At 43.6% G+C, this 14,986-nt stretch overlaps 1 protein-coding gene across 1 annotated transcript in view; it reads right to left on the bottom strand.

The window, feature by feature from the left end:
- SPPL3 (signal peptide peptidase like 3) overlaps positions 1–14,986 on the bottom strand; it is a 170,210-nt gene that overhangs the window by 123,454 nt on the left and 31,770 nt on the right. Inside the window, exons 2-3 of the mRNA XM_029619105.1 lie at positions 6,912–6,989; positions 4,568–4,656 (exon numbers count right to left, since the gene is read on the bottom strand). Coding sequence (XP_029474965.1) covers positions 4,568–4,656; positions 6,912–6,989 — 167 coding nt within the window. The remainder of the gene's footprint in view (positions 1–4,567; positions 4,657–6,911; positions 6,990–14,986) is intronic.

The following is a 14,986-nucleotide window of genomic DNA, read 5'->3' as shown; positions in this document are numbered from 1 at the left end:
GTCCAGGATGGGCCAGAACGTTCCTTCTTTCTTGGGAACGATAAAATAAATGGAATAATGTCCAGTATTTATTTGTTGTGCGGGCCCCCCGGTGTTATAATGATAATATTGTAAGCTTGTTGCTAAGTTATGTTACAATGTGAACCGAGGTGATGTTTGCAAACGTGCCTCGGTATATAAAAAACCCTTAAATAAATAAATAAATAAATAAATAATAGCCTCTAAGGCTAGTAATCTGGTCAGTGTAGCTTCCACTGCCATCCTCTTGGAAGGGTCATGGCAGAGGGATTCCACAAATTTGTCCGGAGGGAGGTGGTAGAAATCCAGGTAATATCCCTATCGAATGCTGGCTAGGACCCACTTGTCTGAAGTTCTCGACCCATCTTTGATAGAATAGGGCAAGTCTGCCCCCTATGGCTTCTTCCTTTGGACGGGTCGGCTGATTTTCATTGTGGGGTGCGGCTGGAACCTGGGCCCGAGCCGGCTCCCCTTTTGTTGTGCTTGTTCCGAAAGGACTGGCTCCTGCCTGCGGGACAAGCCACTTGATATGTGCTTCTGTATGGGTTGAAGCGCTGTGATCCTCTGCCCCTGGAAGTTCGGGGGAAGGGTCGCTGGTTTCTCTTATTCCTGTCCTCCGGTAGCCGCGGCAGTGGGGATTCGCCCCATTTGTTGGCTAGCTTCTCTAGTTCACTTCTGAACAGAAGGGTTCCCTTGAAGGGCATTCTTGTGAGTCTCGTTTTGGAAGATGCGTCAACCGACCAGCTTCGGAGCGAGAGTTGTCTTCTGGCCGCCACGGCTGATGGCACGTCTCTAGCTGCAGTGTGCACCAGATCAGAAGCAGCATCCGTGAGGAATGATACTGCTGGTTCCAGGGCTTCCCCGGGAGTGTTGTTCCTGGTCTGTGATAAGCAGGCACGTGTCACCACGGCACAGCAGGCCGCAATCTGTAGAGACATAAAGGAGACATCAAAAGACTGTTTGAGGATGGATTCCAGACGTCTGTCTTGAGCATCCTTGAGTGCTGCTCCTCCCTCAACTGGGATAGTAGTGCGCTTCGTGACTGCGCAGACTATGGCATCCACTTTCGGACATGCCAGGAGATCTTTGGCAGCTGGATCCAGAGGGTGCATGGCTGCCAGGGCACGCCCCCCCTTTGAATGTAGTCTCCGGGGCTTCCCATTCCAGGTCAATTAGCTGCTGGATGGCTAAAGAGGTTAGGACTTTTCAACTTGGGAGAAGAGACGGCTGAGGGGGGATATGATAGAGGTGTTTAAAATCATGAGAGGTCTAGAACGGGTAGATGTGAATCGTTTTTTTACTCTTTCGGATAATAGAGAGACTAGGGGGCACGCCATGAAGTTAGCATGTGGCACGTTTATTTATTATTTATTTTATTTAACATTTTTCTATACCAACCTTCATGAAAAAGATTCATATCAAACCGGTTTACATGGAACTTAGGGACTAACTAAATAACCATATAACAAAAAGGCCAAAGCAAAGTTACATATAACAAGGAGATTGAACTTGGGGGCTAGAGTAGCCGGGAAGTAGAGGGACAACAAAACTAGAGGTTAAATACATATGTAATACTGGGACTGGTCCGAGAGTCTAGTCAGTTGGGCTGAGTCTGGTTTGACATTTTAGAAATTAGGGGAAGGCTTGGAGGAAAAGCCAAGTCTTAAGTTTTCTTCGGAAGGTTAGAAGGCAAGGTTCCAATCTTAGGTCAGTCGGCAAGTTGTTCCAGATGACGGGGCCCGCTGTAGAGAATGCACGTTCTTTGGTGGAAGTTAGGCGCATGGATTTAGTTGGTGGGACTTGTAGGGTTCCTTTATATGCTTCTCTGATGGGTTCTTGCGGATGAGTAGAGTTTGAAGGGATCTGAAGGGTCTAGTGGTAGTTGATTGTGGATGGTTTTTGTGGATATGGCAAGTGCCTTGTGCAAGATTCTGTTATTTTATTGGCAGCCAGTGCAGGTTTCGGATTATGGGGGTGATATGAGCTTCCCCGGTTGGTGTGGTTTAAGATTCTAGCTGCTGCGTTCTGGAGCATCTGTAGTGGTTTGGTGGCGGAGATGGGGAGCCCAAGAGAAGAGCATTTAAAACTAATCGGAGAAAGTTCTTTTTCACTCAACGCACAATTAAACTCTGGAATTTGTTGCCAGAGGATGTGGTTAGTGCAGTTAGTATAGGATTGGATAAGTTCTTGGACGAGAAGTCCATTACCTGCTATTAATTAAGTTGACTTCGATAACCACCGCTATACTAGCAATGGTAACATGGAATAGACTTAGTTTTTGGGTAACTTGCCAGGTTCTTATGGCCTGGATTGGCACTGTTGGAAACAGGATGCTGGGCTTGATGGACCCTTGTCATGAGCCAGTATGGCATGTTCTTATGTTCTTGTAACAGTGGGACATGACGGGAGGTCTGACAGAGTCCCTCTACGAAGGGATTAGTCTTAGGTTCCCCCGAGGCATCTGTGCCCGGGATAGCGAGCTCTTTCAAGCTGTGTGTGACCAGGTCCGGAAGCTCGTCCTTGGTTCGGTCCCTTGGGGGGGAAGTTCCCCTTCCTCCAGGGGTTCTGAATCCTCATCCTAGTTGTCCATGGCCCCGAAGGTGGAGCTTCTGGACGGTGGGATCACTTCTCTGGGCATAGAGGGTCCCGGGATGTGGAGGTCCTCTGGCGGAGGCTGCGGCCGTTATTATCGGCGGCCCCCGGCTGCATGTGGACAAAGGTGTGCAAGCCTTTGAAGAATTCCACCCAGGAGATAGATGCTGGATCTAAATTAAGGGGCGCTGTGTCCCTGGGAGCCCCGTTGAGGGAGGCTCCCGCTGGGGGACGCTAGGTCCGGCATACTGTTCGAGAAGCTGGAACCCGTTACCGGCTGGGGAGGACCATGGGCTGGATCCCCCAGGGCCTCCTTGCACTGTATACACAGGGCCGTGGCCTCCTCATGCTGTGCAGCTCTAATGTGGCATGCTGGGCAAAGGCCCTGAGCCTTGAGCTTCTTCTCCGTGGTGCCATGGCTTGTGCGCGTAAAATACAGGGCCCGGATTGGCTTAGTTATGCACTCTGGTGCGAAGTTGTGCAAGTAGGTTTGGTACGCGCTCAGAGAGATATGCGTGCTGTTGTGCGCACAGACCGAAGTTATGCGCCCGGCACAGTAAGCGTGTGCTATATGTGTCGCTTGTGCACAAGGTACTTGGCCGCACAACATTGTGCGCACGGCTCGCCTCTGACGGGGTCTAGCCCTGCTAGGGCAGATCAACCCAGTGGCACTGGCACCGGCTGGTGACCTGTGCGACTCTTTGAGCTTCGGAGACTGGAGACTTTTAAATAGATTTCTACCTTACCTTGTCTCGGTGCTTCCCAGTCTTGTTCAGGGCGGTCTCCGGCTGCAGGGGAAGAGAGGAAATACCTTCATCAACCCGCTCCAAGTTGCACCCGCTGCCTCTCAGCATCACCCAAGGTTGGGGGCTAGGTCCACGCCGAGGGTCGGCTGCAGGTCCGAGGCTTACCTCCGAGGGATCGCGGAAATCACCTCGGGAATTCTCAACTGGGGGAAGGACCCAAGGGGTATCACCGCAGGAGAGCGGGGCTCATCTGTAGAGGTAAGATTTCTCTTGTTTTGATCTTCTTTGCTAAAATACTCTAATGCTGTGCTAGCGTGCATAGAGTCCCGACTGCTAAGGAGACGAAAAATACTGAAGAGCTGCACTTCCTGCAGGGGTATATGTACTAGGACTGACGTCAGATTGAAATCTGATCCGTCTCCAACTGCTATCAGGAGTACACTATACCCATTGGTCCTGAGTCCATCTGCTACATGCTAGGAAACCATGGTTTTGCACATAACTGCACAAAGGGCTAACCATCAGGATGGCTCCCATGTTACACTGCTGACTATGCTGTCGGCATTGCGCATCTCCTTCTAAACAGACCTCCCAGAAGCTGGCATGCAGAGGAGCTGGGTTTGATTCCCAGGTCACATCTTCCACTGACCTATTATTCCAAGGACAGAAATGGTTCAACAGAAGGTGGCATTTGCGACAGTGACAGGATGAGCCGTGTCACTAGGACAGTCAACATGAAGGGACTAATTTCTACAATGTAGCTGTGACTGTTCAGTGTTGAGCACTGAAGGCAGTGCAATCATGTATTGCTTAGATGGCATAACTTCCTAGTACAGAGACCGTCCTGATGGGATAGAAAGCCAGTACAGATAAAGAGGGCTGAAGTACACTTGGTGCCATGAAACAGTAGAGGTTATACCTCCCAACTAAGATTTCAACAGTTCAGCTATATTATGTCTACTTTATTTAGGAAACCTTTTTAGAGATGCACAAAGCTGTCAGCAGTGTAAAATCCTGGCATACCACTGGTTAGTGCTTTGTGCGGTTATGTGCAAAACTTAAATCAGGCTTAGAAATATGCATGGAAACAGTAGTTGATTTTTTTTGTAAAGCATTTTTGTATTTTGTAGACCACTGTAGTGCTGAAAGTTGCCCTAACAGTCAAAAAGAGCAGCAAGGGTCTAAAGGAAGGGAAAAATCACCAGTCTTACTGTTATTGGGGCTGTTGCCATTGAAAGCTCCTGGTGAGCTATTACTGTCTTTCTCTTTGTCTTGATTCTCAAAGTCCATATTAAGAGACCTGCAAAAACACACAAATGAACAAAAAAGGGTCAGTATTTAGAAGAATAACCACAATAAAACAAAAGGCTGGCATACAGTCAGTAACCTCAAATCATCTTTACAGCAAAATAAGAGAAAAAATTGCAATTTAACAAAAGCATTAACCACACTTCAACTAGGAACTTTAATATACACAAGCTAGAGAAAAGTTTATTTTTTGGATCTGGCTGTTTCTTCCTGCTCCTTTTTTGGGCTTCCAACTCAACCAGAATCAGGGCTAAGATCTAATGCCACAATCTTCCCAGAGACTTATTCCCTTATATGTCCCTGCAACTTACTTAGTCTACTCATGTAGCAGCTGTCCTTAGCTGGAGGATCATGAAACTGGACTCCTTCTAGAACGCCCTAAATCTGGCCACTAGATATCACCACTGTACAATGACTGTCTCCCTCCCCCACCAAGGGCTATGAACATTTCTTCTACAGCATCCCTGCTCCAATTGACTCAGGAAGCAGAACACCTGATCAGGAATCAACCCCACATGACTGTGCACAGCACTGCACTAAAGCAACCTCATGAATAGATTCTAAAAACTATCAGAATCAACATTGGGGCATTTCATATTCAGGTTCTCTTCACTCATAATGACAAAACATAAGGAAGACTTCAGGAGATTCAACCACCAAGTGCTAAACTGAAGCCAGTGCTTCAAGTAAGAAGAAATAATCCCTGTACCCTGGATAAAGACCACCATCTCCAGTTATCAGCCCTAGCACCATGATGAGAAACAGTCAATTCTAATCCACCCACATGACAAGAGATATTAAGTCTCAAATGTTTCAGATGCTAGTGAGGTAGCTGTTGACAGGATGAGCCGTGTATGCCTTGAAAATCTTATAAACAGTTTAAAAAAAAGAAGATGTAAACAATGGATAGATCAGATTGTCAAATGTGTGTTTTACCAAAGTGAGAGAGAAATATTCACACAGAAAACCAAACAAAAATCTCCCTGTCAATATTATTTAAACAGACTAAAAAGTGCAAATTATTTTGTATATGCATAATATCCATAGAATTTTTATATTCTAAATGTATTTTGTTTTCCACCATTTAAAAAAAGTTTATAAATTAAATTTTGGATATATTAAAATTCTATGGAGATTATGAACATGCATTTTTACCCCCAGGCGAATGGCCACCTGCGGGCATTTTGTACATATGTATCTTGTAGACAATTTTCAAAGGAAAATTACTCCAGTAGCTATGAGGTGCATGCATACTAAAGAGTACATTTATCTTGCAGCAATATGGGCTACTCAAAATTGCCTCCCAAGATATGCATTAGTATAGGATACTAAGAAGGACAGAACTTCTGATAGAATAACCTTGGCTAATTTGGCTATGCAATCACCCCCTATCACTAACATTTTTCAAGGTACCATTGTTTGTTCTACATCTGGCCTGAAAATAATTTACACTGCACTTTCTTACACACATACAATGAAATATTCCAACTACAGCAACTTACTAGTGTTTATTCTCAGATTTAGAAGTAGAATTTCCATGCAAAACTACTACAGCCTTATTTCTGGAATGTTTATGTACTTACCTATGTGAATCCAGGAAAAAAATACCTATATCCAACTCCTCTTTGTGTCCCCCGTCCCCCCCCCCCCAAAAAAAAAATCTCCTGCAAATCTGGTATAGATTTGATGCAAAACAAGAGAGTTATTAGCTGATGACAGTTGTACAAGCATCTTTATGGAAAAAATGTCAGACACACTCTTGGTAGCCGACATGCCCTGAAAATTTGGTGTCAACAGGACACAGAATGGACAGACACACAGGATAATCACATAAGCCTCTCTTTCTTCAGAAATGAGACCAAAAAAGCAGCTCCCCATTCTGCACTATATAGCTTTTCAGTTACAACTTTAGTTGTTTCAGCAGCTCTCCAAACCAGTGGACTGAATATGTATAATGATATGCCAGTACAGATCATAAGAGCTAGTCAGTCACATTGTTCTATGCATGGGTGCTACCTGGATTCAAGAAAATTAATTTCTGATTAATACAAAATGTACACTGAAATACTGTACAGTGTTCTTTTAAACTAAAATTAGTCATGTGAGCTTATTTTGCTTATTTTTGTTTTATTACATTTTGTCAGGAATTTATATTTAATTTTATGAAACAGTTTACAAAGTTTTTGTAAATCTCTGCAAGTTCGCACGTAGCAGCGTTTGCCAACTGTGAATAAATAAGAGTCTTACCTGAAGCTGCCATAGACTATAAGAAGAATGGAGATGAGAAATGTAGAAACTTGACTAGAATCCACCAAGGAGTACGCCCTGTAGAGGAGGGAAACAACAGGCATGGGTTAGTGACAGAAGAATTTCTCACACAGCTTTTCTGTAACTAAAGCAAGGTAAGCTTACATTTGGTTACATCAAATGACAGCAACTTTAGAGGAAGAAAATATAAAATGCACCTACCTGCAAGTTCCATCAGTTACAGAGAGAACAATTTTCAAAGCCATTAACACATCTGAAAATTCATTTCGGCTAATAGTGTGCCTATTGTGGAAGTGCACGCATACTTTTAGCCACATTGAAAGGAGGCGTTCCAGGGAGAGAGGAAAAAACACAGGTTTTGAGTTTTCAACTCTATATGCGTTACTTTCATTGAAAAAAGTACCCCCACAAAAAGCAGACATATGTATGTGGGTACTTTGCACCCACAGTGCATTTCAAAACTAATACACACATACTTTCATTCAAATTTGGAACTCTGTGCTAAAATGCAAGCCTTAAATTTGCTCCTGTGATGTATCTGAAGAAAGCACATTGGTCTTGAAAGTTCATACATTTAGCATTCTTCGTTGATCCTTTAAAAAGCTATCAATAAATGGAAGGAAGTTAAATTATCATAATAATGAGAAGAGCAGCCTATCACATCTAGAATTAATAGTTCTGCCATGCAGGGATTTTCCAGTTCAATTCCCGAGTTGGGTTTTCCGCTCCTTGGGCTGGAATAAGCAGTAGTCAAGACCCTTAGGGGAAGGCATCATGGTCATCATGGATGGTGTTAGGACCCATGCTTGCAGGTTCCAAGAGGGGCCACTGTGCATGGCCCCCAGCCCAGAATTCTAGCCGTAATGACCACACTAGTACCTTTAAGGGGGAAGGGTAGGATATAAAACAGGGGGAAAAAAATCCATGGGTAGCTGTGAATAAAAGCTTATGATGCCAACATTCCAGCCCTTGTTCTGACTGAGCCGTATATATTTTTGGAATATCCAGCAATGTTTAATGGGATATGGCTCTTCTGAGTTGCAGATTTTTCTGTCAGTATTTGAGTGAAATGGATCTACAAGAACTATATAACTGTGTATATATATACACAATGTAAACCGGCATGATGTCCCGACGAATGTCGGTATATAAAATCAACAAATAAATAAATACATACACACACACACATATACACACACACACACACACACACACATACACACACACACACATACACACACATACACACACACACACACACATACACACATATACACACACACACATATACACACACACACATATACACACACACACACATATACACACACACACACACACACATATACACACACACATATACACACACACGCTACTCTGTACAGTTATATAGTTCTTGTAGATCCATTTCACTCAAATACTGACAGAAAAATCTGCAACTCAGAAGAGCCTTATCTCATTAAACATTGCTGGATACTCAAAATATATACTTGCAAGGTTCAGGTTATTAATATTTTATCATGGCCATTAAATTTAGGCCTTGAAGAGTGGCGTAGCACTTTGAACTCTGTACAAAGCAATCTGTAAAAAAAAAACTCCTGGTGTGCCTGTTACATCATATTTGTTCTTCCAGTCTTTGCTGAGGGATTGTGGTAGGCATGACTCACACATTCACATGTGGTGGACCTATAGTAATGTTTGCCTTTTGAAGCATCTGAAATCCAAAACAAACTATCTTGGAAAAGGTCTTCTCAGTAATCGAGGAATGGGCCTGTTATGTTATTGGAGGGTGCCATGTTCCACAGAGGGTTAAATGTTTGATAAATCAGTTTTTGCTCACTGTTAATTGTATCATTTCTTTCTTTTGGAAAACTGTACCAAGCACAAAGTACAAGTGGCAGCAATTTTTTTAAAACTGCTCTATTAGAAAGCTTAAATTTATTCAAAGAAGGATTGATCAGAGAAGTACAAGCACTGTTTATGTCCAGTAGCACTTTAAATATGCCAAGCAGTGCAAAGAGGTTTGGAGGCCAACGTATCTGCCCACTAGTATACATTGAGAGTCCTAAGCATACAATCTGCACTTGGCTTCAGAAGCATTGCAGTTCAGAACCCAAAAAAAAAAACAAAAAAAAAAACACAGGCTCTGATAGTAAGCCATCGCATTCTCTAAAATCATTGGTTTGAAGATCTCCGAAGGAATATTAGGGATGTAGTAACGTCCCCTAAGCGTGGAGATGATACAGAGTCTAGTCAATTACAAATAATGCTGGATATTTCAGGTAAGCACAGTGGTACCTCATGGGATGAATGAGGAGATTTGTTATCCTTGATATTTTTTCCTTCTGCTGTGCATGTAGTTAGCCTATGGGATCCAATCTCCTCCATGATCTTTTCATATCCTATTCAAAGATATTTAATTTTCAATTTTCATTTAATCAGTTCCTTCATTGATATCATGGTTCCAGTCTTTTGGATTAATGATCAATTAACATGATTGTTGTAGGTGCATTAATGTTGATATAAAGGCATCAAGTGATCTGGGTGTTTCAGCATAGGCATTTAAAAATTATGTTAAAGTGTGGCTGGCGTCTCTTAGATGCAGTGGGGTTATGCCCGAACTGGCATTCACAGTAATAGCAGGTAACGGTTTGCAAGTTTGTTTTGATCATTTTTATTGTTAGAGTTGTGGAACTTGTTAATATTTTCTTTCAGAAACCCAAGTAAGAAATGCACTTTGCCCCTAATGAAGCAACTGAAACTCATATCACATCGGGTTATGAACGATACAAAAGAACATTGTGGCACCTTATGTGAATCCTAAATATGATAAGTTCCTCATCTTTATATGCAACACCTAGCAGAGCTTACATTTTACTTGCAATTTTTTAAAAATCAAAAATTTGAATGAGACAGATTAGAAAAATGTAGCATAGTACAAAAGCAGTGGGAGTGACTTTTACAGCAAAGTTACAAAGCTTTTAACGCTCTAGTTTGCTATGTTTATATGAAGGTCTCTACCTCATCATCTGGGTGGTTCATTGTTAATTATGTTCTTATGCTAACCAAACTGTATTAGTGCTTTTTCCTGTAGATGTATGGACTATCAGATAATGTTCTTGTAAATGTATTTATTTGTATATTATTTATATTTTATTTTGTGAAGCATTGTGGAACAACGGTATACCAAACATGTAAATTAAAAAAAAAAAAATAAGGTCCTTCATTTTCAGGTTAAACCTATTTTTAGCCATAAATTCCCAGATTTTTGCCAAAGGTGACAATTTGTTTAAACCAATCTTCACTCTAATTTTAGGATGATTAAAAAGCTGCTGCAGTTGCAGTTTCAAGGCCTACAGCAAAATGTGTTTTGTCCCACCCACCCTCATCACTAAAAGTTTTCATCCTCCGGTGCCACCCATGCAATGTTTTAAGTCTCACCGCCTCACACCCAAGCAATCAAAGTACCTACTGTCTGGTGCCGCAAATGCGTTTACAGCAGATATTGCGTCATATATAGTTGGGAGGACGCAATTCTGGAAACTAACATGGACCCCTGAAACATTTTCCTGCCGATGGTGTCTAAAAACCTATTGTCTTTTCCAGGAGGATTAGATGAATGAGGCTTTATTCTTTTTGACTTCTTTTGAGTGACTCAACTATTACTGATTGATGGGGTAGTTAAGTCTTTTGGAAGCCTGGGATATGTTGGACTAGATACGTAGCATCAGTTCTTTTATTCACGGATGGTATAGTGCAGGGTTGCTCCCATAGCCTGTGTTGTAAGTCAACTAGGACTTCGTGAACTGGAATCACCAGGACTTTTTTAGGTGGGTCCACGAATTGTAATACCTCCAGAGTTTGTCTAGTATCCTCTTCAGATTCCAGCTGAAAGGGGATGGTGTCAGCCATATCCTTGATGAGATTAGAAAAGGAAAGGCACTCTGGAGGGGATTTCCTTCTTTCCTCTGGAGAAGGTTCTGAGAGGACTTCCTGAGGAAGAGTCAGTGTTTGGATCCTCCCAAGTGTCCGGTGAACGTGGACGAGGAGACGTTGATGGAACAGGCAGAGATGGTATCGACGGCTTCGATGGAAATAGTGGAGAAAACGATGGGCGTGGACGCGAGATTCCCGAAGGACCTGGAATAGGTTCAGGCATTGGAATTTCCTTCTTCCATCTGTGTTGGCATTGGTACATCTGATGGTTGTACCAGGATGGCACTGATGAGTGTGCCCAGTTTCGCTAAAATTGGCGCAAAAAAGGACATATCCAGCATCAGCATGGGTTGGAGTGTGACCGGCGATGGAGTCGGCGATGGCATCGGAATGGGCACCGGTGACGGAAGTGGAACCGGTACCGGCGATGGTGCTGGCATCTATGGTGGAATCGTGATCGGTTCTGGCATCTGAGGCATGTCACGGAGTGAGTCTCGAACTGCCTGGCGGATGTAACCGTCCAGTTCCACACTCATAGCTGGTGAAACCAGAGGAGCTATGGGGGGAGGCAGCGAAGGCAATATCGGTACCTCCGCAGGGCCCTGTGGAGGTACGGTTCCCGGCACCGATATCGGTGGGGATCGCCTAGAGTCGAAGGCCTCTGTGTACATGGAGAGTCCTCTCTCCGTGGTTTCTTCGGAGCTGATTCGAGACTTGTCGATGGAACTCCAGTTATCGAATCTAATTCAGGATCGTGAGGCCTCCGGTGTCTATGACGATGTTAGACGCCTTTCTCGATGACAGATGTAGACTTTATCGATGATTTTGAAGGAGTTGGTGACGGCCGATCACCTGCTTCATCCAGTCTATGTTTTTTTTTTGGGGGGGGGGGGGGGGGTTTGTTTGGTTTTTTTTGTTGTTGTTTTTTTTAAGGACGACCTTTCTGATCGCTCCAGCCGGAGACGACTTGAGTGGAAGTCTATGGCATTAGTTGGAGATAGAACAAAAGTTCCATTTTCTCCACGCGCAGTCTTCTGCCTTTCGGCATCATCTTGGCGCATCTTGGGCACGTCGAAACGTCATGTCCCTCGCCGAGGCAAAGTACACACTCTATGTGTGGGTCCGTGATGGGCATGGTGCGGGAACAATTCGGGCACTTCCTAAAACCCGTAGCCATAACGAAGGCCGGACAGCCGTTGACGGCCTTCTGACACTGTTTTACGGTAACGGAACAGACCGGAAAAATTTAAAGACTTACCGACAATGGAAAAAAGGGAGACCCCTTCGATGCTCTAAAGTTTTTCCGAGTTTTTGAAACTTTTTTATGTAGTGAAAATTCACCACACAGGACTCCTAGAACCACGAGGCTAACAGCTTCGTGGAAAAAAGAAGACTGAAGGGAGACCCCTGTGGCTCGAGGGATATGGCATGCTGGGCATGCTCAGTAGGCCCAGGATGCCAGTCAAAAGTTTCTAGAAACTTTGACAGAAAGGTTTCCGGGATAGGGCTCCATCAGTGACTTCACCCATATGTGAGGACTAGCATCCTGCTTGCCCTGGGATAATCCTTTTCCAGGAAACAGAGAACAAGGGCCACCCCTTGTTGGGGTGGACAGCTGGTGTCCAAGGAGGAACCCATAAGGATCGCCTCTGGAAACCTAGTCATAGCTCCCCTTCCCAAAGGGACAGGATGCAACAGAAAAAGGGGCCTCCTGATCCTGAAAGACTTTACCACTCTCCAGGTGAGTGGGATACAGTTGCTGACCGCTGAGGTTCATAAGGAACCAAATCGGCCTCTGGCAGCCATCCAGTTAGACAGGGTAGGCCACCTTGGTAATCAACGATGGGACCTCAGCAAAAAATGGTCCAAACGACCACCGCTACAATCCCTCAACGCCTGCAGGTCCTGGCTTGCAAGGAGGCACAACGATGCAAAAGAATTAAGACTCTAGTTTGGTGATGGACCTGCAAAGACTTCCCCACAAAAGGGTTTCAAATGTAAAATTCCACAGGACAACAAAGCCCGAGCACCAACTGTTATAGAGTCAGTGGCTGTGCAGTGCCAAAAAGCAATCAAGGAATGTGTGTTAGCACCCTCCTTGCTAGTGTCCCATAGCACCCTAAGATGAAAGACAAGGAAGTTGATACCTTGATGCGACGATTGTGGTCCCGCTATCTCTTGCCAGCTGTGCATGGAGTGAACAGAGAATGCCACTAGCCAACACCTGAGGAGCTTGAAGGAGTAGAAGACACCCACCGTACCCAACTGCATGTATGCGCTCTAATGTTGCACTAAGTCCTAATGGAGTCACCATGTACAGTGTGACAACAGCGTCCCCAGTGCCACGGACATTGGCAGTCCATGGTGGTGGGCAGCACTCTGCAGCATTGCCCCAGTGGTACCCACAGTACCCGATGTTCCAAGAGGCTTATCGCAGCCCTTGAAATGGCATAATGAATAGCTCATCACCTTTTCCATCACATAACAGTGTCAGAAGGCCCTGTGTAGTCTTCCACTGGTGGTTCAGCCAGATGGGCCTTATAGCCTGTCACTAATACTCACCCATTCCTCTGTATTCTTCTCTATTACACTATCAGGCAAATTAACACTCAAAAGCACTTTCAATATTTCAGTATCACACTAACTCCCAGCTCGGCAGGAGCAGGACAGATTTCAATTATGGCTTTGCAGTCACACAGCTATTTCTGGCTGCTTTATGTGCAAGTGCTTCCAACATCAAGCCTCCTAAAAGTATGACAGGCCAAATACAGAGAAAGTACTGTTTTATAGCATGTCCTGAATGTCAGTCTTTCAGCTACACAATGACTGTATTCTCCTTTATACAATAATGTAACCACAGTCTATATTGCTTCTCATGCCACCCCTCCTCACACAGCTATAAATCTCAATCAAAAGAAACCCTACAGCTATTCTACTCCCTTAATATGCTGGCAATGCATCAAGATATTTTATCAACCAGTCTCTTAGAAAAAACCTGAGGACTTTCCACAGGTGAACATCTGCCCTTTCTCCATTTAAAAACGTTCATTCTGTCACCCCTCTCTCTCAGAATGAGTAATACAGATAAGCAGATTTTTTTCCAAGTGCTCAAGCTGCTTGGATGGGGCTGGAAATTATTATTATAGTAGTGGCCAGGGCAAGTTCTTTTAACAGGTAAGATTTTGCTTCAGACTACAGTCCATAGTTCCAGCATTAGAGCAATAAGGAAAATACTGGTAAGTCTTGAGAAGCTCAGGGTAGTCTAACATAGCTCAAAATAACCATCTTATTGAATCTTCGTTAACCAGCAGAACTAGGGGTCACAAAATGAAACTCAAGGGGGGACGACTCAGAACCATCAGGAAATATTTCTTCACAGAGAGGGTAGTGGATGCCTGGAATGCCCTTCCGGAGGAAAATGAAAACAGTCAAATTCAAAGGGGCATGGGATACACACTGTGGATCCCTAAAGGCTACAGGATGGAAATGAAGAAAAGGGTATATGGGGTAACTTGCTGGTACAGCAGTTACTACCCTTAACCATTAAGTCTTAATGCTTTTGATGCAACTACAACACTGCTCTCAGCTTCAAGGGCAGGGGGAAATGGGGAATTGGATTTAGATGTGTGTTATGATCTCAGTGAACAAGGCTGCTGACAATACCTTTTATAAAAATTGTTCAGTTGATGAGGCCTCAGACTAGAATCTTTGCAGTGGCTGCCCCTGATCCATGGAATGCCCTTCCCACTGAATTCAGCAAGGAGTGCTATTTGACTTTTAGAAAGTGAAAACTTTCCTGTTTGAACAAGCCTTAGTTCTTCTGATCCATTTTAGCTTTTATTATAGTCTTTTTTGTACTTTTTTATGATCATGATTTTTTTTTGCTAGTTTTATTACATTGTATTGTTTAAAATTATGATGTACCCCATTGAGAACAAGGCTTTCGATCAGCAAGATATTTTTAAATAGATTCATTTAGTAAAGAGCATGTGCCAAATTAGATTTTATGATCATTCTAAAGCCTGTGAAATCAGGCTAAGAGAAGAGATGTTTAAGAAGATAAGGGATTGAGTTGGAAAAGCAAAATTTAGCGTGTTGAAACAGGCTAAGTATTTGAG

This window comes from Rhinatrema bivittatum, chromosome 11 (assembly GCF_901001135.1).
Source record: "Rhinatrema bivittatum chromosome 11, aRhiBiv1.1, whole genome shotgun sequence".
NCBI classification, from domain to species: Eukaryota; Metazoa; Chordata; class Amphibia; order Gymnophiona; family Rhinatrematidae; genus Rhinatrema; species Rhinatrema bivittatum.
The sequence above is the reverse complement of the archived record's forward strand: the minus strand, read 5'-3'. Positions and strand labels throughout refer to the sequence as shown.